A 23,160-nucleotide genomic window follows, 5' to 3' on the forward strand; every position below is an offset into this window, starting at 1 on the left:
GCTGGGCCCTGAGGCAGGGTGGAATCTCTTCCTCCTGTTGTGCAAGTGACAGGTCCCGGATGGAAAGAGGGTGTCAGCCTCCTAGGGCAGCCCTGTCCCCAACCCCCCAGCTCTGAATTCTCCACCCAAGCTGGAGAGAGATTGGAAAGTGGGTTCTTGGCAGGCACCCACACCCCAGGCTGTTGGAGTTATCCTGGGGCTGGGGTGACTGATGCTGGCAGTCTCCTTTAGAAGTTTCCTCGTGAGGACTTCGGAGAAGTTTGTTTAGGCCCACGTAGACCCGTACCTCCCCCCAGGCTTAGGGTACGGGCACCCCCTTGGCAGCGGGTAGTGACTGTCCTTACCTTTTTACCTCAGCCTCTGGACCCCCTCTAGGCACTGCAGTCCCTCCCCATCTCCTCTGATCTAAAGTTAGTTGGGAACTGCCAGAGGGGCCCCCTACCCACACAACTGCCCCCAGCCCCCTTCCTGTGGCCTTGGGTGTCCCTGTGGGAGGATCCCGAAGGGCTGAGCTCAGAGTCCCTCCCCCCAGCTCTCAGGGTCTGGGGTCCCCCAGCAGAACAGGCCTATGGAGACCCAGCCTTGGGCAGTGGGGTATTCCTTGTGGCCAGTGGCTGGCTGGTGGTCTCTGGAGGAGTGGTGCTGGTGGGCCTGTAGGTGGGGGACAGAGAGGCTTTGGGGGGTGGAGGTGGGGAGGAGGTCAGCCAGGTAGAGGTTTGGCTGAGGGATTCCTGCTGGAGACAAGGCTGAGAAGAGGGTCAGATAGGAAGGTTCAGCTGGCGTGGGGACCAGAACCAGGTGCTTGTAGGGTGCTCGGTCCTTAGCCACCTACGTCGCCTCGGGAACTTGCTAAGTTGGGGAGTAGGCTAGGGGCCCTCAGTGCCCATCTTGGCCATCTGCCACCTGTGTCGTGGAGAGAAGTATCCAGGGATGCCCACCCAAGTAGTGTGGCATTGCCTTTGGTCTGGGTGGGGCTGTGGAGAAAGGTGTCCCAAGGTCCTGAGCCAGCACAGCCCGTGAGCTAGCAGCCATACTGGTGCCATAGTTGGCCCCTGGGAGGGATGCTGTGGACCTCTTCCCTTCTGAACACTCTCTAGCCACCCCGCCCAGCCCAGTAGCAGGTGTGATTCTTGGCACTCTCTGGGACTGTGTGTCTGGGGACAGAAGAAGTCTGTGGGAGCTGATGAGGGTTTCAGGACAGTGTTAGATGCTTCCAAGATAATTGTGTCTCCTGTATAATTGGGGGGGGATCTCATCTGGGCAGCCCCTCCCCTAAGCCAGAAGCCTCCATCATCTATTTTCCCATGTGGCCAAATACATAAGCAGGTAGTCTCTCTTCTCCTGAGCCAGAGAGGGGCCTGTTGGGGGGGCGGGGCTCAGGGCCAGCCCATTTCAAGTCTTGACTCAGGCCTGGTAGGCCTCACAGGTCTGTCCACTTGCTGTGCAGAGATGACTGATCCCTTCTGCGTTGGAGGAGGCCGCCGGCTCCCAGGGTCCACCAAGAGTGGACCTGGGAAGGATGGAGGCCGGAATGAGGTCCGACTTCCTGTGCTGCACGACCCACCAAAGTTGGGTAAGAGAGGTCAGGCCAAGGTCAACTCTAGGCGATCATCGCAGGCAGCCAGTGCTGGGTGTGGGACTTCTGCCTGGCTCCCAGTTCCCCAGTGGTCCAGCTCCTGGGCTGCCTGGGCTCTTGAGAGCCTTCCCAGGGTGGGGGCAGCCTGGGGCCCTGGATTCTTGTCCTAGGCTGACCATAGTCTCCCATTCCCCATGCTTCACTATGGGGGAAGTGGGGCTTATTCCAGGCCTGACCAGCCCCCTGGGTGGCAGGCGAGGCCGTGGGCAACACAGCTTCTAAGTCTTGACATATCATGTGTTGCAGGGATGCCGGTGGCCCGGGGTGGGCAGACAGTGCCCAGCCAGGCCCCACTCTGCTTTGACTCGGGAAGTCCAGCCAGTGACAGGACTGAAGGGAAGAAGAAGGGGCGTCCGAAAGCTGAGAACCAGGCCCTCCGAGACATTCCTGTGAGCTCCTTGAAGGCTGGGGTGGGACTCAACGCTGGGATCTGCCTGTCATGACCACTGCCCTGCCTTAGCTAGCTTGCCATACATCCAGCCCCAAGCCCTCCCAGCCTGTGTCAGAGGGTCACTCCATGCTCTAAGGCTTCGTGTTGTGGCCTGGGACCTAGTGGACCACGTCTGTGGGGCTTTAGAACAGGTCTAGTACACAGTCGCTGCTTGGAGCAGCCTGAGTCTGTCTGCAGTCCTGAGGTGCGGGGCTTCTTGCTGCCTGTCTGCCCTGCAGGCCTGGGGAGGGTGCTGAGTCTGGGGCTGGGCTTGGCAGAGGCCCAGGTGGCTGAAGGGTCAGCAGCCTCGCCTTTTCCATGCCCAGCTCTCCCTGATGAACCAGTGGAAAGACGAATTCAAGGCACACTCAAGGGTGAAGTGTCCAAACTCAGGGTGCTGGCTGGAATTCCCCAGCATCTACGGGCTCAAGTATCATTACCAGCGGTGTCAAGGGGTAAGGGGCAGTGGGGCAGGGAGGAGGAAGAAGCCTGGGGCCCACCCTGCCCAGCCTGCCTGTGCAGGGTGTGTGCGGGCAGTGGTCTCAGGCTGTCCTCCCCATGTCTGCCCTTCCCCTCAGGGCGCCATCCCAGAAAGGCTGACCTTTCCCTGCCCCTTCTGTGAGGCTGCCTTCACCTCCAAGACCCAGCTGGAGAAGCACCGCATTTGGAACCACATGGACCGACCCCTGCCTGCCCCCAAGCCTGGGCCAGTCAGCCGGCCGGTCACCATCAGCCGGCCCGTTGGGGTCAGCAAGCCCATTGGAGTGAGCAAACCTGTCACTATTGGCAAACCTGTGGGTGTCAGCAAACCCATCGGCATCAGCAAGCCAGTGACGGTCAGCAGGCCTGTGCCGGTCACCAAGCCAGTGACGGTCAGCAGGCCTGTGCCAGTCACCAAGGCTGTCACGGTCAGCAGGCCTGTGCCGGTCACCAAACCCATACCAGTCACCAAGTCTGTGCCGGTCACCAAACCTGTGCCAGTCACCAAGCCAGTGACTCTCAATAAGCCAGTGCCAGTCACCAAATCTGTGCCGGTTACCAAACCAGTGACCATCAACAAACCGGTGCCGATGACAAAGCTTGTGACGGTTACGAAACCCATGCCAGTCACGAAGCCAGTGACAGTCAGCAGGCCCGTTGTGGTCAGTAAGCCAGTGACGGTCAGCCGGCCCATCGCCATCAGCAGACACACACCACCTTGCAAAATGGTGCTGCTGACCAAGTCTGAGAACAAAGCTCCTCGTGCCACGGGGAGGAGCAGCGGTAAGAAAAGGTATGGGGTCTCCTTCTGGGTTGGAGGTGGTAACAGGGCCCAAAGTGGGCCCTCCTGCCCCTCACCTGCCTGCTCCCTGCAGGGCAGCGGACAGCCTGGATGCCTGCCCCATCCTGCCAAAGCAGGCGAGGCCGGAGAACGGGGAGTATGGCCCCTCCACCACGGGCCACAGCTCGGCCTTCCAGCTGAGCACAGACCCCGGTGGCAGCCCCCTCTCCCTGGGCAGCAGGCTCTTGGGGAGCAAGGAAGCACCGAGGGCCGCAGGCCCTGTGTCCCCACCCGAGGCGGGAGCAGAGCGCACAAAGCACAGTAAGAGGAGAGCGGGGGGGCAGTGGCTGGCGTGGGGTAGCCGTCCGCTGGCCCAGGCTTCCCGATGGTTATTTGACCAGAACCTCGGCCCCTGTCTTCTCTCCCCCGAGTCAGGAAGGAAACAGAAAACACCCAAGAAGTTTACAGGGGAGCAGCCGTCCATCTCAGGGACCTTCGGACTCAAAGGTAGGGCCCTGGCCCGTTGAGCATCTGGAGCTGGATGCACACGTGTGACTGCACCCTTGGCTCACAGCTGCCTTCTGTGTGTGCACGCAGGCCTAACCAAGGCAGAGGACAAATCCCGCATGCACCGTGCCAAGAAGCAGGAGGGGCCGGGCCCCGAGGACGTGCGGAAGAAGGTGCTGGCTCCGGCTAGCACTGTCAGCAAGGAAGTGTCGGCCCCCACGGCCCACCCAGCTCCAGGTCGGGGGGCTGCCGGGAGGCGGGGCCCAGGACAGATCTCAACTGTGGGGCAGATCCTGGACCACAGGGACTGGGGGCTGAGTGTGGACCGTGGGTCCTGTGCTTGGCATCCAGGGCGTCCGGGAGCCCCCACCAGTCCCTGAGGCCCTGGCCCTGCCCCACAGGTGGCCCTGAGGAGCAGTGGCAGCGGGCCATCCATGAACGGGGGGAGGCCGTCTGCCCCACCTGCAATGTGGTCACCCGAAAGACCCTTGTGGGGCTCAAGAAGCACATGGAAGTGTGTCAGAAGGTAAAGCTGCCCGGGGATCCGGGTGGGGAGGGGCTCAGAGTCAGCGTCTCACGGCCGGGACGTGTCTGCAGCTGCAGGACGCTCTCAAGTGTCAGCACTGTCGGAAACAGTTCAAATCGAAGGCCGGCCTCAACTACCATACCATGGCCGAACACAGCGCCAAGGTACACCCTGACCCGCCCGCCGCTGGCTTCCTAGTCCATCCCCCTCCCGCCCCCCCTGCCCTGCCTGCTGACCTTTCATCACCATGTGGTAGCAGAGCGTAGTGGCTCCCATGCCTGACCTTGGACATCTGTGGCCCTGACCCTGGGCAGGGGCAGGGGCCCTGTGGTGGTGGGGATCTTAAGGCTGGGCCTGCCCCCCAGCCCTCTGATGCTGAGGCCTCGGAGGGGAGTGAGCAGGAGGAGCGGGAGCGGCTGCGCAAGGTGCTGAAACAGATGGGGAGGCTGCGCTGCCCCCAGGAGGTCAGTGGGACGGCAGGGTGTGGGGCACACGTGTGGGATGGGGCCCAGCCTCTTGCTGGCCACTTACCCAAGCCCGACCCCAGGGCTGTGGGGCCGCCTTCTCCAGCCTCATGGGCTACCAGTACCACCAGCGACGCTGTGGAAAGCCTCCGTGTGAGGTGGACAGCCCCTCCTTCCCCTGCACCCACTGTGGAAAGACCTACCGCTCCAAGGCTGGACACGATTACCACATGCGCTCAGAGCACACGGCCCCGGTGAGCAGCCCGTGGCCTGGGTCCTCCCTTCCTGGGGGCCAAGTGCATGAGGAATCGTGAGCCTGGGACCCCCCCCCCCCAAGGTGCCTCTGTGTTTGCTACTCATGGCCCATATGCCCCATGGCTCCCGTGGCTCCCGTGGCTCACTCCGGCCTCCCTGCTCTGCAGCCACCTGAGGAGCCTGAGGACAAGCCCCCTGAAACTGAGGACCTGCTGGGAGTCGAGCGGACCCCCAGCGGCCGCATCCGCCGCACGTCGGCCCAGGTGGCCGTGTTCCACCTGCAGGAGATTGCGGAGGACGAACTGGCTCGAGACTGGACCAAGCGGCGGGTGAAGGACGACCTGGTACCTGAGACTGCCCGGGTGAGGACATGACTTAGCTCCGGGTCCCCTGTGACAGCCCTGCCCCTGTGACCTGGGCCCTTGGCTGATTGTCCAGGTTCAGATCTTACATATGTGGAGGGTGCAGTTGAGGTCCTTCGAGCAGCTGTGGGTATCTGGGCTCAGCCCCGGCCTGGCACTTGGGAGCTCCCCTTACGCAGGCCCACTGGGCTCACCCCGGTGTGCACCTGTTTTTACAGCTCAACTACACTCGGCCAGGCCTCCCCACGCTCAACCCCCAGCTGCTGGAGGCATGGAAGAATGAAGTCAAGGAGAAAGGCCATGTCAACTGCCCCAATGACGTGAGTTGGGGCAGGCCGGTGGAGTGGGTTGTGGGCACACTGGGATATTCAAGGACAAAGAGCTCAGGTGTGGCCCTGGGGAGGGGGCCTCCAAGTGACCAGCTCACCTGTGATCCCTGGGCCTCTGCAGGGTCCTTAGATGGAGAGGTCCCGCCTGCCCATACCCCAAGATTCCTGGGGCCAAGCCCTACGCTCATATCCCGTGGGCAGTGGGTGCGTGTATATTTGTTGGGAGCGTCTGCTGGGAGGCCCTCTCTCACGGTTGCCTTCTGTCCCCAGTGCTGTGAAGCCATCTACTCCAGTGTGTCCGGTCTTAAGGCGCATCTTGCTAGCTGCAGCAAGGTCAGTCCCCAGGCCCTTTGTCAGGGTGGGGCGGGTGCTTGACACTCCCAGCCAACCCCTAGAGGTCCCCACACGTTGGGTGTGTGACCCTACCCTACCCCCATGGGGCAGCCTCCTCCATAAGCGCAGGGACTGGCCAGGGCTCAGTGGCCAGCCCTGCCAAGGGTACTCCAGCCCTATCCATGAGTCCGTCAGCCCCAAGTTGTTCTGCCCACAGGGGCTCCTTGTGTGTGTGGGTGTAAGTGGACACACTGACCTGGGCTTGGGGTGAGGGCCCTCAAGAAAAGGCTGCAACCCTTTCCCGGGGTACCTGCCTCTTCCCATCCTCTCTGTGTCCCTTATCTTCCCGTAGTGGGGGCAACTCCAAGGTCCTGCCACAGAGAAGCCTCATGGGTCCCGGAAGCCCACCTGTTGAGCACCCAGCCAGATGAGCTGTGGGTGCCTCAACCCTATAGGCACAAAGGTGCAGGCAGAGAGGCAGGTGCCCTGGTTGGAGCTGGTGTTTCTGGTCTTCCAAGGGGTGGGGGTGGGGTTCAATCTCTGGGGGCCAGCCCGCCCTGTGCCTTGCAGGGAGACCACCTGGTGGGGAAGTATTGTTGTCTGCTGTGTCCGAAGGAGTTCAGCTCTGAGAGTGGCGTCAAATATCACATCCTCAAGACTCATGCAGAGGTGGGATGGGCTGAGCGCCCTGCTGGGCCTGGGCGGGAGTGCGGGGGTGGGGGGGGGCGACGGCTTGTATGGCCTTGGAGTGAGCAGCCAAAGTTGAGAGATCTGCTGGTTTCCCTTCAGCGGGGCTTCTGGCTTCCCTGGAGGAGCAGAGAAGCTTGGGTGCTGCTCAGCCACCTTAGTGCAGTGGCCTGCCTAGCCCCAGTGCCCAGCACCTCCTGCCCCAGGGTCTACATTGTGTATTTTCTTTCCAGAACTGGTTTCGTACTTCGGCAGACCCACTTCCCAAACACAGGAGCCAGGACTCACTGGCGCCCAAGAAAGAGGAGAAGAGGAGTCTGGCGGGCGGAAAGAAGAGAGGCCGAAAGCCCAAGGAGCGGACCCCTGAGGAGCCCGCGCCCAAGACCCCCCCCCCGTCGGGACGACTGGCCCCCAGGAGGCAGAGACAAGGGAGCCCGGGGCTCCACTGGCCGGAAGATGGGAGCCGGCAAGGCCCCTGAGAAGTGAGCGTGGTGGCTGGCAGGTGGGTGGGGCCTGGCCCCCACACTGGATGCCAGGTCCACTCTGTTGAGGGCAGGGGTAGCTAGCTCCAGCACCTCCTGCTCTCCAGGTCTCCATCCCCCACCCCTGCCTGTTCATCTGTCCAGTGGAGGCAGCCAGCCCCTCTCTCCTTCCTGAAGGTGCCCCCCCCACCCCCGGTGCAGGCTGTGGAGGGCACACAGGGCTGGGGGTCCCTTGGGGGAGGGCCTGTGGCAGTAACAGACGCGCAGTAGTGTGCAGGGCCATTCATGGGCCTGGCAGAGTCGGGGGCCCCGGGTGGGCAGGAGGAGGGTCTGCAGCTTAGGCCTCAGGGCCACAGGGCGGTGCAGGGCAGGCAGAGGGCCTTCACCGTGTGAGCTCCATGCCCTGTCTGCTTTCTCAGGCCCAAGGCTTGGGGGTCCTTGGTGACCCATGGTTCTGGGCTGATGAGGGCACCTGAGCAGCCTCACCTCTCCACCCGACACTGGACCCCAGCACCCCCAGCTACCTCCCAGGACAGACCCTGAGTCTGACTGCTACCGTGCTGACCTGACAGCCTGCCCCACCGTGGCCTCCCTTGTCCTTCCGCCTCTGGGTCCTCTGCTTCTGTTCTCTACCTCTCCAGGCCTACCCTCCCCTGCCTGTGCAACCCTTGCTGTGCTTGGGCTCCTGCCCCACTGGCCCCTGTCCATCATGGTGGGTGGACTCTCTGCCGTCCCATCTCCATGGGTGCTCCCTGCCTGGGGCGAGGGGAGGGTTCTGGTCTGACCTGCAGGGCTGCAGGAGCAGGGGGTGGGGGGCCACGTGGAGCACAGCTTTGCCTCCAGTCTCCAGCTTCACTAACGCCACTGGTCTGGGTTGGGGCAGTCCAACAGGTTAGAGATGGGCCAGTCTAGGCTCTGGGGTCAGCCTGGGACCCACAGGCATGTGGGGTGGGGAACTGGGGCCCAGCCCTGAGGAGTAATCCCTGTGGGAATCAGCCTTCTGTCTGCTGGTCTGGGTTGGCTTGTAGCTAGGCTCCCATGGGAGTCCCCATCCCCCTTTTTTTACCTGCCCTTTTGTTTCTGGTTGTGTGGTCTTTTGATAGGAGAGCTAAAGGCCAGGGAGGGAGCTTGCCCAAGGTCACATTGTGTTGGTGGCAGCTCTGTGGCTCTGTGTTGGGCCCCAAAGGGGATGGCTAGGTGTGCAGGTTGACTAGGGTTCAGGGCACCCAGAGGAGGTGGCCACACTGCCTCTGGTCTCCTCCCTGGGCCCCACCTTCCAACTTTGGCAGTGTAGGGAGGAGGAGGATCCTCAGAGCCCCTGGGTTTGGACAGAGGCTATTTCCCACTGGGGGGTGGGGGTGGGCTGAGGGCTCGGTCTTGCCGATCCTGGACGATGTGAATTTTGATATTTGCCCGTGTGCGTGTGTCTCCTGGGTGTAGTGGATGCCAGTCTTGTTGCTGTGACAAGTAACAACCTTTTTTTTATTCTGTTTTTTATACAAAAACACAACAATCTGACATTTTGGTGCTAAGGGTTTCCTGGTGCCGACGGTGGATCTGGGGACTGAGGGGGTGTCTCTCCCCTGCTCAGGGAGGCAGTGCTGACTGGGCACCTCTCTGCCCCCCCCCCCCCCAGCTCCCGTCCTCATCTAGTCCCAGGAGAGGAGAGGCTCCCAGTCGGGCTCAGCTCTCCTAGCTCTGCAGTAAGGAGACAGGTTCCAGGGGAGCCTCTGGGGCATGTCGTGCTGCCTGTCTCCAGCTTCTTCCTTTGGCCAAAAGGCTCTGACTTGGGCAATCCTGGCCTGATGTAGGGAGGGGGTATAGAGACATGGGCTACCCCCAGTCACACACACCTTGATTTGATCAAAGGGTAGAGGCATGGGCAGGTGGGTGTGATCCAGTGTCAAAGGTCAAGGGAGGGCAGTGTGGGCAGGGCTTTGGACTGCATGGGCAGAAGGGTTTTCTTTTCTGTGTTCTGGGGGTCACTATGGTGTACAGCTGGTGGGGGCAGAGGTGGGGTCAGGCAGCCACTGCAGGGGCAGCCTTGGGCAGGGCTGGCAGGAGCCCTAGGTGCATTTTGTCCTTGTCACCAGTGGCTGGAGGAGGTTGGACCTCAACACCTCTGCTGGGGACGGCCGTCCGCCCCAGCCTCTCAGGTACTTGGCCCTTGGGGAGTGGGGGGCTGGTTTTTTGCTGGGGGGTGAGTTTCCAGGTCGCCCCCTGAAGTCCACAGATGGTCCCTGGTTTGGGAACCCTGCCGAGATGTGTGGGAAGAGGTGGGGTCCTGGGTAACTTGATGTTTAGCACTTTAACCCCCTTCTTTGTCTTTAAAGTGGGTGTGGGGAGCTGCTGCCAAACATGGCTGTTGGGTCGGACCCCTCTCTCCCTTCTTCCTTACCTGCTTCCCATGCTCTGGTGAGTGGCACTGGTGAGCTGGTCGGCAGAGCCCTCCTCCAAAGGGAGCAGAGCCCTGGGGGGTGCTCAGCAGGATCTGCCCATCTCCCGCTCTGGTGGGCGTTCAGCCAGGTAACCACCTGGCCTTGATTGACACCTTCGATGAGAGGGACTGGCGTGGCAGACCCCCCGGGGCATGGTGGGCACGGACCCTGCCCAAGACCCAAGCCCAGGGCACAATGCCAGGTCCCTTTCTGAAGATCTACCTCTGGCCCAGCCCACCCCCTCCCCCATCCTGCCCTGAGAACAGGAAGGGGCCGACTCAAGGGGCTGACACTTCACACAAAAAGAGGATGCACTTTATTTGCTTGTGCAAAGGCAGATGAGGGTGCATCCTGGTGTGACCAGTGGCCCTCCCACTGCAGCCCCCCTGCTGTCCCTCCGGTTCAGAAGGGAGAGAACGGGTGCACCCTGGTCTGCGGAGGGCAGGGCTGTCCCGGTGTGTCCAGGTCGGTGGGCCCCAGGTGGCTTGCCCCGGAGGCCTGGGGTTCGGGGGCCTGGCCAGCAGCTCTGGCCCGGCAACCACACATCCTGTGCTTTGGGTTTCTTGGTTTGGGTTTTTTAATGCCAGTTCTCCGTACATAAGTGCATTTTGAAAGAGAGGTTCCAGCTATCACTTGTAACCATATATATACATATATATTCTATCTACAAAGTGTTTATTTGCAAGATGTTTTGACGGTGAGCTCGGGCCCTGCCCACCTTGTGACCATCTGTCCCCGGTCCTCGTCCCCGCCTCCCGGCCCAAAGTGGCGCGGGGGTGGGCCATCAACTGTATGTATTAAATATGACTGTATCAAATAAATGTTTATTGATTTTTTTCCAGGGGCTTTGTGCGGCTGAGTTTGTGGTAAAGCTCGGGGTGGGAATCCTTCCCCGCGGAAGACTCCCTCTCGCGGCGGGTGAGGCCGGACTACAAGTCCCGGCATGCACAGCCGGAGGGCCTTGTGGGACTTGTAGTTCGCGGGGCACGCCAACGGGGGCGCGGCGCAAAGCCCCGAAATACGACTCCCGGAGGCCAGTGCGGCCGGCTCCAGAGGCCTCCCCTGCGGCCGGCGGCCCGCGGCGAGGCCTTCGAGCTCCATGGCGGCGCCCCCAGCCTCTGCTGACGCGCCCCGCTTACCTCCGCCGCCCGCTGCGGCCGGAGACGGGCCCCACCGGCCGGCGGAGAGGAGCGAGACCGCGTGCGAGGACCGGTAGGCGCGGCGCGCCGAGCACGGGCTGGGGGCCGCGCACGCCCCCTCGCGTCTGCTGCGGGAGGGGGAGGCCCGGTGAGCCGGAGCCCCCGCCCGCCGTGCCGTGGGGCGCTGGCCTGCGGGCAGGGGCGACCACGACCGGCGGGATCTGGACGCGCGAGGGCTGCCGGCGCCCGCGGTGGGGCCTGGCGGGGCCGGCGGCGCGGGGCCGGGAGGTGAGGCTGTGCGTGCACCGCCGCTCCCGGGTGGCCGGCGGAGACGGGCCCGGGGGCAGGCCTGCCGGATAAAGCGCGTTCTCCTAAAGTTGACTTTGGTGTCCGTCCCCGGGCTGGAGCGTGTGCCTCCCTTACGCTCTGAGGGGGACCCAGGCCCTGTCCCCGCTCCTGCCCATAAGCCGAGAGGCCAGGGTTCGTGAATCTGGAGGGCCTGCCGACTGCCCACTGTTGTGCCGCACCCCGAGGCTCTGGAGGCGCTGCACGAGTTGGAGGGGTAGAGCGGGGAAAGAGCCCTTTTGTCTCCCTGACCGGGGAGATGGGAGAGGCCAAGAGGAAATGGGGTCCTCCTCAGTGCTTGTGGGGCCCTGCCCCCTGGTGGGCCTCTGGAGACCCACCCTTGAGGGCTGGCTCCTCACTTCTGGGCCTGAACTGTCCCTTAAGGAAGGCTCAGCGACAGCCGCGGGGGGCGGGGGGGGGCACGGACTCCAGGGAAGTCTTCGTTCCCTCCCGGGCATCTCATCGCGGGGATTGGATGATCTTTCCACGGCAGAAATGCTGTGTGCCTGGACTCCTCCAGGATGGTCTGGGTGCCAGGGGGCCACTGAATGGGCAGGGAGAGGGACGAGGCGAGGGGTCCAGGAGCTGCCCTGAGGAGGCTCACACCTTCCCAGCGAAAACTGACCAGATCCTGGCACAGGGTGACCGAGTCTCGTAGGCCTGAGTCTGTGACACCCGGCGGTTCCAAAGAGTCCGCGTTAGGCCGAGATCGGAGAGGGTAAGGCCAGATGAAGGCTTGAGAGAAGCACTCCCTGAAGACACGGACCGGTGGCAGCTGCAGGCTGGCCCCCACCCCATGTGCAGAGTTAGGTAGTGGGCACAGGTGCCCCTCACAGTGCCCAGGGAGGCAGAGGTCGGAGGGAGCCAGGACCCGGCAGTGGCACGTGTAGATTCTGGCGCGCTTCTCCAGAGGCCCATGGGGTCTGCCTCGGAACTGCCTCTGGACTTGACAGTTATATTCCCCGATGCTGGTATCCTGAGGGCTGTTTTCCCTGTACGCCCCCCGAGGGCCCCAGAGCTGGGTCTGGTCGGCATCCAGGTGTATGTGCCCGTGCTCCTGACTGTCCGTCCAGCTTCTCCATCCACATTGGCGGCTGCCTCCGTGTGCTTTGTCTGTTTGCTCCTCTAGAGGATCAGGGACCTCGGACACTTTAGCACTGGACGTGCTGGGAGAGAAATGAGCATGGTGGTGATAACGGGGAACCCCTCGGGCAGTCTCCCGGCGCGGTCCAGGTGGAGATGGGTTTGAAGCTGTGGGAATGGAGGGAGGCCTACTGGACCTGTCCAGAGCAGCAGGAACAAGGGGCTTCTGCAGGGAGGTTTCCGGGGTGGTAGGATAGGGGCCACGCAAGTCTCCGAAGCCTGTTTCAGCTCCTCCAGGGCTGTAGCCGCGCAGCCCCCCCAGTACTTGATCTGTCCTGAGGAAGCCCTGATGCCTCTCTGTCCCTGAGCCAGTCTGGGCCCCTGGGGCCAGGCCCCCGTGGATCAGCTCCTCCCTCCTCCATCTGGCCTCAGCAAATTTCCCTAAACCCGGACAAGGTGTCAGGCACGGGTGGAGGCCCTGGTGCTGCACGCCCCAACTCTGCAGCCCTGCCCAGGACAGCTCCCGCCTCCAAAGTGGGGGCTGGCCCCTGCCCGTGTGTCCAGGCCAGGGGTCAGGAGGGAGAAGCTCTTGTGGGCAAAGGTGGACAGTTCAGCCCTGCCTCCAGGTGCCTCCGGACAGGGAGGCAGATACATCCTTGGTGCCCGGGCAGCCAGGCGAAGCTGCTCCTGAGGCAGCCTCCAGGAGTGGCCCCTCTTCAGGTGTGTAAACCCTACCTGGAATTTTCTCTTTTCTGAGCCTCCATGTTGTTAGAAGCCAAGTCAGGAAGAAAGCTGGAAAGGAGGCCAGGGACTTAGGGATGCAGATCCCTTTACACACTGAAGTAAAGATCTTTTGGCTGACCCATCCTCAGCAAACTGAACCCATTCTTCCTCCTGCTGCCAGGCTGGAGACTGGCTGTGTCCCCTGGCTGAACGCTGAGCTCTGGGTGGCCTTGGGGGATGTGCTGGAGCCTAGCCCTGGAGGGGCGGGGCAGGCAGCTAATGTTTCAGGTTTGTTTGTGCCTCTAGAAGGCACCTTGGGGCCAAGGGTGTGACGCAGGGCTCAGCATTGACATTCAGCAAAGCTCCCGATTTCCCCAGATTTCCCCGTTCTGCTGTGGGTGGGTAGGAGGGGGTTGGCTCTACAGTCCCAAGCAGGCCCAGGGTCTGGAGTTTTTTCCACGGTGTTCTGGGGGCGGGGGGCGGGGTGTACTGTGGTCCTCAGCAAGCCTGGGCCAGCAGTATACCAGCCGGTGCACAGGAGGTGCAGTTCACACCCAGGGCCGGCCTGAGCTCTGCCAGGCCCCACAACGGTGTTCTTTTCAGCAGGGTCAGTGCTATTAATATCAGGAGAGCACACAGCCCCCAGCCGGGTGATCCTCTTAATGCCTGTGGCCTCAGCCTCTGAGGCGGCCGTGGGTCCTGTTCTTTCTGCACGGGGCTCTTCCGACCCCTCCCCCAGCCCCTCATCTGCTCCGCCGCCCGCCCACCCATGGAGGGGCAGTTCAGGCGGCCCCTCAGCTGTCCTGGGGGGCTACTGTGGGTCTGAGAGGCACAGTGGAGATGTTCCTGTACACACCTGGGATCACCCTGCTGTCCAGTGTCCCCTGTGTCCCAGCCATGAGCAGCCCCCCAGCTTACCCTGGCATCAGGATCTCGGGGTGCTGGGCCCTTGGAGCAGAAGGCAGGTGAGTGGCAGGCCTGTTGTCTCCCGTGGCTGTGGTGAGGCAGCCTGCCTTTGCTGTGTCTTGGCCGCTTGCAGCCCCGTGCATCATGTGTCTAATGGACGTCAGGAGACAAACAGGCTGGGTAGGTGCTCTTGAGGGGCCAGGCTGGGCTGGCCACCAGCAGGGGCTCGTTTTGCCCAGGGCTGTCTGTTACAGGTGAGTCTTTGTCCGTTGTGGCTCATAATCCTTTGGTTTGAAATTACCTTTTGTCACTGTAGCCAGACGCACCCCGTTCTTCTGTGGGCTGGGTAAAGAGATCTTTGGTGCGACATTCCCATTTCCAAGGTCGTGTCACTGAGAAAATGGGGTGAGGCTTGCTCTGAGGTCACAGCGAGGCTTCCTCCCTGGTTCCCAGAGAGAGACGGGGCTTTGGAGAAGACCGTGGAGCTGGGCTTGGCTGCACACCCAGCCTGATACTGTTCAGACCCATCACACGCCCTAGATGGGGCGGGTTTCTGGCAAAGCTCTCTCTGGCCTACTTTCTGCTCTTCCTGGCGCATGGGCACTCTTCCCTGGGATGGTGTCTGCCCCAGGCTGTCGGCAGCATGAGCCTCAGAAGTCGTCTGTGGTCGTGGTCATCACTACCTCAATGGGACAAGGAACCCTCACAGATAAGGATTCAGAGTTTCCTGTTGGAGAGGTGCACTGGGGTGAGAAGCGGGGATGGGAGCAGGCCTCCGTGGCCCTGAGGCAGGCCCGGCTGTGAGGGAACTTGCTCAGCACCAGCACACAAGAGCGTGTTCGGGGGATGGTGAGGCCCTCCTCCTCCTTTGCAAGTCAGGTTTTCCACAGTAGAGCTTTCTCCCAGAAGGCACAGAGGGAGGGGCCGGGCTGGACTTTGTTTTCTGCCCCCCCACCACCTCCAGGGCCGTCTGTCCTCTGCGGGGTATGTGGGTTGCTGCTGGGAGGGCAGTGTGCTGGTGAGCGCCAGAGGCTACGTGCTCTGTGCTGTTAGAGGAGTATGTCCAGGGCCTGGAGACACCTCTGCTTGTTCCCTCCTGGCCCCCTCCCCCAGTCTCCCCCACCTGCCGCGTCCATCTCTGGCTTGCCGGAGCGGGAATGTGGGCGGCATGCCTGGGATAGCTCCAGGCTGGGCAGAGTCCCCCACACCCTGACTGTTGGGTGGCAGTGCCTGTCTCCAGAGCTGCAGAGGTGACACCGAGCACATAGACTGGCTAATTACCTCCACTGCTGGCTCCTTGTGCTGTCCTGACAACGAGGAGCCGTGGCAGCCGTGTGTTGCCTGTCCCCCAGGATGGTGCCACGTGGCCCCTGCCCTGCGATGGCTGGTTTCTTACTGCTAGGACTTGTGCTGTGGCTGTCCTCAGGGCTCTCAGGTGCTACTGGTGTGACCTGTCCCGCCTTTGGCTTTAGTGGATTTCTTCCACTGCCTCCGACCCCCAAACATACAGGCACACCGTCCTTCTGGCTCTTGGCAACACCAGGTGCTATGGGAGGACTGCACAGCTGGGAACACCAGCGTTCCCGAGGTGGAGATGCCCAGGCTGTTCCAGACGCAGGAAGGCACTCTCATGGCCCTCGCCAGCCGGATTCCTGGCACCCCGTGGCCTCGCACTGCTCGGGGGGCGGGGGGTGGCAGTGGTAGTGGGCTTGGTCTGTGCTTAAGATGTTTAGTGTGGCAGGAGCCCCAGATCCTGGTCCCCAGGGCAGTCTTGGCAGGTCTGTATCTTTCTCTGTGCATCCCGTTTTGCTCACATGTATTCACACAAAGGTGTGTGCAGGTGAGCGCTCTCCCTTTGCTGGGTTTATAGACACGGGTTCACGTTCTACCGCAGTTGGCTTTCTCAGCTAAGCGGACTTCAGGACACCTTCCCTGTCTGTGTCCTTCCCAGGCTTTCATGCTAGTACGGTGAGCAGTGTGCATCCCTGGGGTCCCAGACCAGGGGTGCACAAGCCAGTGCTGCAGGCGGCATCCTGCAAGGCCTGACTTGCCCAGTACGTCTGCATGACTTCCTGCACGTTCCTCCCACACACCAGGGGCTCTGCCCGGACAGTCAGCAGCGGCGGTGGCCACCACTGGCCTGGAGGCCTCTGGAGCAGGTGATAGTTTGGCCAGCCCGGCCCCTCTCTTCCCCGAGCTTGTCCTGGCCCTGCGGCCGTCTTTGCGCCAGGCTTTTGTGACCCAGCCCGTCAGCACACACTACCGCCCAGCCAAGTGGAGCCTCCCCAGAGCTCTCACTGCTGGGATTCGAGGCGTTGGGCCAGCAGTCACACTGTGCCCTTTATGAGCCCACGGGGAAGCCAGCATGTCACCAGGCACGGGGGGCACAGCACCGGCTGGAGTAGGGCACAGATGCTGTCCGTGCCTCCCCCAGGTTGGGTTTTCTGGCCTGCGGCTCCTGGGGTCTCCTGCCTTCTCGGTCTGCAGTGTGCTGGACGGCAAGAAGCAAGGGCTGCCCTGCGGGCCTCCAAGCCCAGGGACTCCCCCCTGCACCCGTCCCCTCTGCCAGCCCGCTCAGCTTTCCTGTCAGCAGCCTCTCTGTCCGGGAACCCCCCTCCCCATGTGCCCCTCAGGGTGGCAGGGATTGGATCTTACAGAGAGTGTCGTGGGAGGGAACATGGTCCTTGATGGGGTCCTGATTGCCCTGCTGTGCCCCCCTCTCATCTGAGGGGACGGGCCAGGCCCAGGATGGCACTCTTCATTTCCCCTAATGCTGTTTGCTGTCCCTCTGAACGTGTGTGGGCAGTGACAGTTCAAGGCCAGGAGCCCTGTGGGTGGGCTGCAGGCGGCTTTCGTGTGCCCCCCAATTGGATCTGCCTAGCTTGGCGGTGCCCGTGTGCCTGCGTGGGGGGTGGACCCCGTGGCCGGCCATGCCAGGCCTGACACAGGATGGCAGGGTGGCTGGTGGCCCTGGGCAGAGGCAGGCGTGTCCTTCTCTGCAGCAGCAATGCGGAATCCTTGGACAGGCTCCTCCCACCTGTGGGCACCGGGCGCTCACCCCGGAAGCGCACCACCAGCCAGTGCAAGTCTGAGCCGCCCCTGCTGCGCACCAGCAAGCGCACCATCTACACAGCCGGGCGCCCGCCCTGGTATAATGAGCACGGCACACAGTCCAAGGAGGCCTTCGCCATCGGTGAGCAAGGCAGGACCTGCCGTCGAACCCCCGAGTGGCACTGCCACTGATGTGAGCTGCCTCGGGCCCCTTGGGCTGTCAAGCCTGGGGGGGAGGGGAGCTGCAGGCAGAGTGTTGCGCGGGGGGGGCCCCCCCTGGAGCCAGGCTGGAGGGCTGGCCCTGCTGCTCTTGCCCAGGGTCACGCTGCCCCCTTCCGCAGGTCTGGGAGGTGGCAGCGCCTCTGGGAAGACAACTGTGGCCAGGATGATCATCGAGGCCCTGGACGTGCCCTGGGTGGTCTTGCTGTCCATGGACTCCTTCTACAAGGTGAGGAGCATGCCGGCCCATGCAGGCCACGTCTGCGGAGGGCCTGGATGCCCCTGGCCCTGCCCCCGCCCCCGGCCCCGGCATTGTGTGGAGGGGCCCATGGAGCCCCTGGCGCCTCCCCCCACAGGTGCTGACCACGCAGCAACAGGAGCAGGCTGCCCACAACAACTTCAACTTCGACCATCCAGACGCCTTCGACTTTGACCTCATCGTGTCCACCCTCAAGAAGCTGAAACAGGGCAAGAGTGTCAAGGTGCCTGTCTACGACTTCACCACCCACAGCCGGAAGAAGGACTGGGTAGGCCTCGTGGGCTCGGGCTGTGCGTGCCTGCCTGGGAACGGGGCAGGCATGGCAGGTGACCGGCTGCACAACTCCTCTGCAGAAAACACTCTACGGTGCAAACGTCATCATCTTCGAGGGCATCATGGCCTTTGCTGACAAGACTTTGCTGGAGGTGAGGGCAGGGCTCAAGGCTGACGGTCCTGCTGGGAATGCCCATCCCTGCTCATCTCCCTGCTTCTCCTGTGGTTCTGACCTTAAACTTGCTTCCTCCAAGCAGGCCAAGCCACTCTCTCTGTCCCCGTGGTACGTGGTCACCTGTGTCACCCCGGTGGTGCAGTCACCGGGCGTTGGGTGGAGAATGGCTGCTGTCCGGAGAGTGGGTCAAGGACATTGGGTGGAACAGACCCCCCACTCCCACAGAGAGAATGGGAATGCCCTTGGTGGGGGAGGCAGCCTGAGGAGGGGCTCACTCCCAGGTGTGGGTGCAAGCCCTGGGTCAGTGCCTTGACATTCTCTTCTTAATGCTTGCTCACTTTCTTGTCTGTGTTTCCTCTGCTGCTCTCTGGAGCCCATGCAGTCACTGAGGTCAGAGTGACCTTGGTTGGGGTAGTGCGTGCTGGTTCACGCGTGCGTGCTCTTGCCTGGGATGGAGATGGCCTGTGTCTGTGCTGTCCGACCCCTGGGAGGCATGCACAGCTGTGTCCTTCCCGCCAGGCCCTGCTGTATGTGGGTTTTCTTCCTGCTGCCGCTGAGGGCCATGAGGGAGGCCTGTGCTCTGGTTCTTGTTCCTTGTAGTTCTGAGGCCAGTGAGTTTGGGCTCAGGCTCAGGGAACCCTGTTGCCCACCATGCAGCAGTACCTAGCCCCCCAACAGCCCCTTTAGGCCAGACCTGAACTCACCAAACCCAAGCACTGTGGTGGGGGGTATGGTGGGGAGGAGACATGTCCCCCGTTCCCCTGACATGTGTGAGGGCACACAGATAGCTGACAACCCGCAGTAATGGTACCAGTTCCATCCTGCCTCTGCAGCCAGGGTCTGTCCGGTGCCCTCTGACTGAAGCCTCTGGTGGATAGTGCCCCCCACTCACCATGTACACGCCCCCCTACGTTTCCCCACACCCATGCACACTGCCAGCCGGACCTGCAAGGTGCCCCAAGGGCCTGGTTTGCTCCCGGGCCAGAAGTCTTTGCAGGAGCTGGTCCCCAGGTCACCCACACCGGCCCCGCTCAGCGCCTCGCTCTCCCCATCCAGCTCCTGGACATGAAGATCTTTGTGGACACGGACTCTGACATCCGCCTTGTGCGGCGGCTGCGTCGGGACATCAGCGAGCGAGGCCGAGACATCGAGGGTGTCATCAAGCAATACAACAAGTTTGTCAAACCTGCCTTCGACCAGTACATCCAGCCCACTATGCGCGTGGCAGACATCGTGGTGCCCTGGGGTGAGCCTGCAGACCCACCTGCCATTGGGAATGTGGGCAGAAGGGGCCTTGGGACCTCATGTGACCCTCCTTACCTGTCCCGTCCCAGGGAGTGGGAACACGGTGGCCATCGACTTGATCGTGCAGCACATGCACAGCCAGCTGGAGGAGGTGAGCCAGCTGGACTAGGGTCCGGGGTCCCTGCAGCGCCCCCAGCCCCAGGCCCTACTCCCCCGCTGCCACTGTCAGAGGCCTGCTCTGCAGCCCCCGTGTGTTCATGTCCCTGCCATGTTCTGGCCTTCCAATGTCCCTGTGCCGGCCAGAGGCAGCTGGTTCCCTGAGAAAACGTGGGGTGCGGAGGTGCCTTCTGGTACTCCCAGCCTGAGCTGGGCCTTGAGTGTCCCTCCCAAACTATTGGGTTTTAGTGCAGGGTCCCACATCCTGAGCACTGCAGGAGGGATGTCCCAACCTGGTTACATGCCCTGGGCCGGCTAAGGGCACTGCCACTCTGGGCAGGCTTCAGGATGGGGTGCTGGAGGCCCGAGGTCTGAGGAATGGAGCCTCAGAAGCCCTGGTTCTTTGTGCCCGGTCCAGAGAGTGCCCAGGTCACGGGCCATAAGAGCTGGCTCCCTCCCGTGGTTGGCAGCCACCTGGGACTGTCCCTTGGGACTGTGGCAGGTCCGTTCCCGGGTGGGGGTGGCCCGGCGGGCCGAGGTGCACGGTGGCAATGGGCCGTGCTGTCCGGTGACTGCGAGGTGAGCAGTGCCACCACCACTGACACGCCACCCCATTCCCTTGTGTTTCCCTGTGTTGCCGCTGCAGCGTGAGCTCAGTGTCAGGTAAGATTTCCCACGCCTGTCTGCACAGACGGAGGCACTTCCAACATCCACAGGCAGCGCGGAATTTGGGTTGTCACCTGGGCAGGTGGGGGGGGTCCTCTCCTGTCATGCCCATCCCTGATGGCAGCCCTGGCCCAGGTGCAGAAAGGATGGTGTGGTGGCCCCCACACTGCTTTTGTCTGTCTTTGCTGGCAGATGAGGAAACTCAGGCCCAGAGAGGTTAAGGAACTTGCCCAGGATCACACAGTGCCCTGACTCTATGCTGGTCAGACCTCTCTGGAGGCCTCTCCCCGACATGGGGCTGGTTGCATGGGGTCTGATGCCAGAGGGCACAGCTGTCCTGAGCCAGCACTGCTGGGCCCCCTAGGTCAGTGGTCACAGGCATATCTCTCAGCAGCCAGAGGGTCCTCTGCCTGATCTGAGGGTCCAGTCTGGATGCCCCCAGACGGCCGCTCTGGCCCTGGACCCAGGGCAGAGAGAGAGCCAGGAGGGCCTCTGAACGCACCAGGGGAGAGCCGATGAAGCACCATCCCCCACAGTCCCCAGCATGAATGACCTGCCTTTAGCCCAGGCTTTCTGTGGAATCGGGGAGCACCAGGAGCGCCCCCAATTCACACTTGGGAGCCCCGAAGCTGCTGCGTTGGGAATGGCCCCTGCAGCGTGCCGCCCTCGCACGAGTCACCACTTGGCTCTCATCCAGACCAAGGCAACTGCAGGTCTTGCCCTGCCGGGCCCCCTGGAAGCCTTTGTCGTGAGAATCAAGTTTCAAACTTGGGGAAAAAAAAAAAAACGCCTAAATGCAGCCGGCTATTTCCCCTTCTCTGGCCAGCCAAGGAAGTGGTGACTGGTGGGCAGGAAGCGGGGCCCGGCAGCAGGGTGTGGGCCAAGCCTCCCCGGGTCTCCCTGTCGCCCTGCCACCTGCCTTTTCTCTCTCTCAGGCCAGCTGGTGGCCGCGGGGACTCGCTCCCTTGCTAAATGGTCTTTTTCTCTTTGTTCTTTTCCTCCTCTTTGTAAACCCTTGGGTTTCCTGCCCTGTACCCTCCCTGAACACACTCTTCACCTGGCGAGCAGAGGAAGCTGCGCTGGGATATGTGAGGACAGAGTGCGCGCTGGTTGTGGTGCTGCGGTGTCCGCTGTGTGCGGGGGGCGGGGGGGGGCGGGGGGTGCTGCTCCCGCACGCCCCTGCCCCTCCCCGCCCCCTCTGCTCCGCCCCTTCCCGCCCCCTGCTCCTTTCCCCACCCCGGGCATGGTGCAGCAGGGCTGGCCCTGAGCCAGATTTGCCCGCGTCTCCCGAGGGGGGAGCCGTGCATCCATCACCTGGAGGGAAGGGTCAGGGCGAGACTTGGCTCTGAAGTTCAGCTGTTCCCCAGAGAGACATGTTCTGGGATTGAGGACCAGTTGCCCATCCTGGGGGCTGAGATTCCTTTGCCCTCCCGCTGCCTGGTCCCCCTTTTGCTTTCTCCGTGCAAGCGCAGGAGGGTTCTGGGCTGGGAGGGGAGGCTCACACCACAGCCCCTCCCTTTCCCACCTGATGGTCAGCTGCTCTGCCCAACCTTCGCCTGATGGGAGTATTCGGGGGTTGGGGCCCTCCCTCCAGATCAGCCACAGGGAGGCGGCGGCCCCCACCTGCACAGCTCATTGTCCCCATCACATGCGCCCCCACACAGTGTCCGGAGTGGGAGGATAGGGCTCTGGGAGAAGACACCCCAATCGGTTTGTGTTCCCAGGGCCGCGCTGGCCTCGGCGCATCAGTGCCACCCCCTGCCGCGAACGTTGAGTGTTCTCAAGAGCACGCCGCAGGTGCGGGGCATGCACACCATCATCAGGTGAGGGCCCTTATGTGAGGCGAGGGGGCCCCTGGCGGCCCACACGTCTGCTTAACCCAACCGGTCCGCAGGGACAAGGAGACCAGCCGTGATGAATTCATCTTCTACTCCAAGAGGCTGATGCGGCTGCTCATTGAGCACGCGCTCTCCTTCCTGCCCTTCCAGGTGCGGAGCGGGGTGTGGGGCGGGTATCTGGGACGGGCGGGGCGCGGCTCCCCGTGCTCACGAGCGCCCTCACGCCCTCTGTGCGCAGGACTGCGTCGTGCAGACCCCGCAGGGGCAGGACTACGCGGGCAAGTGCTATGCGGGGAAGCAGGTACCAGCTGGGGCGCAGCCCGGGGGCCGGGGCTGGGGCGGCCCGGGAGGTGGGAGGTCCGGCCGGCTCCTCTCCCCCTACCTCCGGGCCCGCAGATCACTGGCGTGTCCATCCTGCGCGCGGGTGAGACTATGGAGCCGGCGCTGCGGGCTGTGTGCAAAGACGTGCGCATTGGCACCATCCTCATCCAGACCAACCAGCTCACCGGGGAGCCCGAGGTGTGGCGGGGGTGGGGGGAGCGGGCCTGGAGGGCAGGGGCTGAGGGAGTCTGGGGGGCCTGGGGGAGGGACATCAGGGCGGGGAAGCGGGCAGCGGGGTCGCCCGAGGGGCGGGAGCGGGAGCCCGGAGGGCAGCTCCAGGTTTGGGCTGGCTCTGACTCTGGCTCCTGTCAGCTCCACTACCTGCGGCTGCCCAAGGATATCAGTGACGACCACGTGATCCTGATGGACTGCACGGTGTCCACGGGCGCGGCGGCCATGATGGCTGTGCGTGTGCTCCTGGTGCGTGCCGGCGGGGGGCTGCGCGCGGGGGGCTGCGCGCGGGGGGCTGCGCGGCGGGCCCGGGTGGGGAGACACTGGCCCCTTACGGCGCAGGACCATGATGTTCCGGAAGACAAGATCTTCCTGCTGTCGCTGCTCATGGCCGAGATGGGCGTTCACTCGGTGGCCTACGCCTTCCCACGAGTGAGGATCATCACCACGGCGGTGGACAAGCGCGTCAACGACCTGTTCCGCATCATCCCCGGCATTGGTGAGGCTGACCCGGGGCTGACCAGTGGAGCCCCAGGGCCTGGTGGGCCTGAGTCCCCACCACAAGGGCCTGCTTCTTGCCCCAGGTAACTTCGGTGACCGCTACTTCGGGACGGACGCGGCGCCTGACGGCAGTGATGAGGAGGAAGTGGCCTCCACGAGCTAGCTGCCCGCCCTGAGCCTGCCTGCTCTTAGCACCACCCCGCCTCTTCCTGCCTCATGGCCTTGCTCACAGACAAGTCCTAACTTATTTTAATTAAAAAGGATATGACCACTGTAACTTACTCTGTACGTTTTATACAATAAAGTTTGGGAAAATGAA

The 23,160-nt window shown here is 62.8% G+C and overlaps 2 protein-coding genes across 19 annotated transcripts in view; both read left to right on the forward strand.

The window, feature by feature from the left end:
* Positions 1-10,551, forward strand: part of ZNF512B (zinc finger protein 512B) — an 11,155-nt gene extending 604 nt beyond the window's left edge. The window contains exons 2-18 of one of the 4 annotated variants that reach the window (XM_025864980.2): positions 1,448-1,573; positions 1,883-2,025; positions 2,393-2,521; positions 2,645-3,339; positions 3,422-3,648; positions 3,763-3,834; positions 3,925-4,071; positions 4,236-4,360; positions 4,432-4,524; positions 4,726-4,824; positions 4,908-5,078; positions 5,247-5,441; positions 5,660-5,761; positions 6,041-6,103; positions 6,674-6,772; positions 7,024-7,292; positions 8,909-10,551. In XM_025864980.2, coding sequence (XP_025720765.2) covers positions 1,448-1,573; positions 1,883-2,025; positions 2,393-2,521; positions 2,645-3,339; positions 3,422-3,648; positions 3,763-3,834; positions 3,925-4,071; positions 4,236-4,360; positions 4,432-4,524; positions 4,726-4,824; positions 4,908-5,078; positions 5,247-5,441; positions 5,660-5,761; positions 6,041-6,103; positions 6,674-6,772; positions 7,024-7,269 — 2,732 coding nt within the window. In that variant the 3' untranslated portion in view covers positions 7,270-7,292; positions 8,909-10,551. Of the gene's footprint in view, positions 1-1,447; positions 1,574-1,882; positions 2,026-2,392; positions 2,522-2,644; positions 3,340-3,421; positions 3,649-3,762; positions 3,835-3,924; positions 4,072-4,235; positions 4,361-4,431; positions 4,525-4,725; positions 4,825-4,907; positions 5,079-5,246; positions 5,442-5,659; positions 5,762-6,040; positions 6,104-6,455; positions 6,650-6,673; positions 6,773-7,023 lie in introns of those variants that run through there. The other 3 variants (XM_025864979.2, XM_073888336.1, XM_073888337.1) reach the window with 3 other exon arrangements.
* A 204-nt stretch (positions 10,552-10,755) lies between these two features.
* Positions 10,756-23,160, forward strand: UCKL1 (uridine-cytidine kinase 1 like 1). 15 transcript variants are annotated; one of them, XM_073888343.1, is made up of 17 exons: positions 10,790-10,922; positions 15,858-15,874; positions 16,003-16,065; positions 16,909-17,099; positions 17,299-17,405; positions 17,533-17,703; positions 17,789-17,860; positions 18,940-19,129; positions 19,218-19,279; positions 21,019-21,038; positions 21,675-21,773; positions 21,845-21,938; positions 22,027-22,089; positions 22,185-22,307; positions 22,482-22,589; positions 22,683-22,839; positions 22,925-23,160. In XM_073888343.1, the coding sequence occupies exons 2-17, from the start codon at positions 15,864-15,866 to the stop codon at positions 23,002-23,004; spliced, it is 1,611 nt and encodes a 536-aa protein (XP_073744444.1). In that variant the 5' UTR covers positions 10,790-10,922; positions 15,858-15,863; the 3' UTR covers positions 23,005-23,160. The 15 variants fall into 15 exon arrangements, with proteins under 15 accessions (XP_025720769.1, XP_073744439.1, XP_073744440.1 ...); XM_073888345.1 differs by having other exon boundaries at positions 16,933-17,099; XM_025864984.2 differs by lacking the exon at positions 15,858-15,874 and having other exon boundaries at positions 10,756-10,922.

Source organism: Callorhinus ursinus, unplaced genomic scaffold (genome assembly GCF_003265705.2).
Source record: "Callorhinus ursinus isolate GAN/ISIS: 27379988/994484 unplaced genomic scaffold, GSC_fseal_2.0 scaffold89, whole genome shotgun sequence".
Taxonomy (NCBI): Eukaryota; Metazoa; Chordata; class Mammalia; order Carnivora; family Otariidae; genus Callorhinus; species Callorhinus ursinus.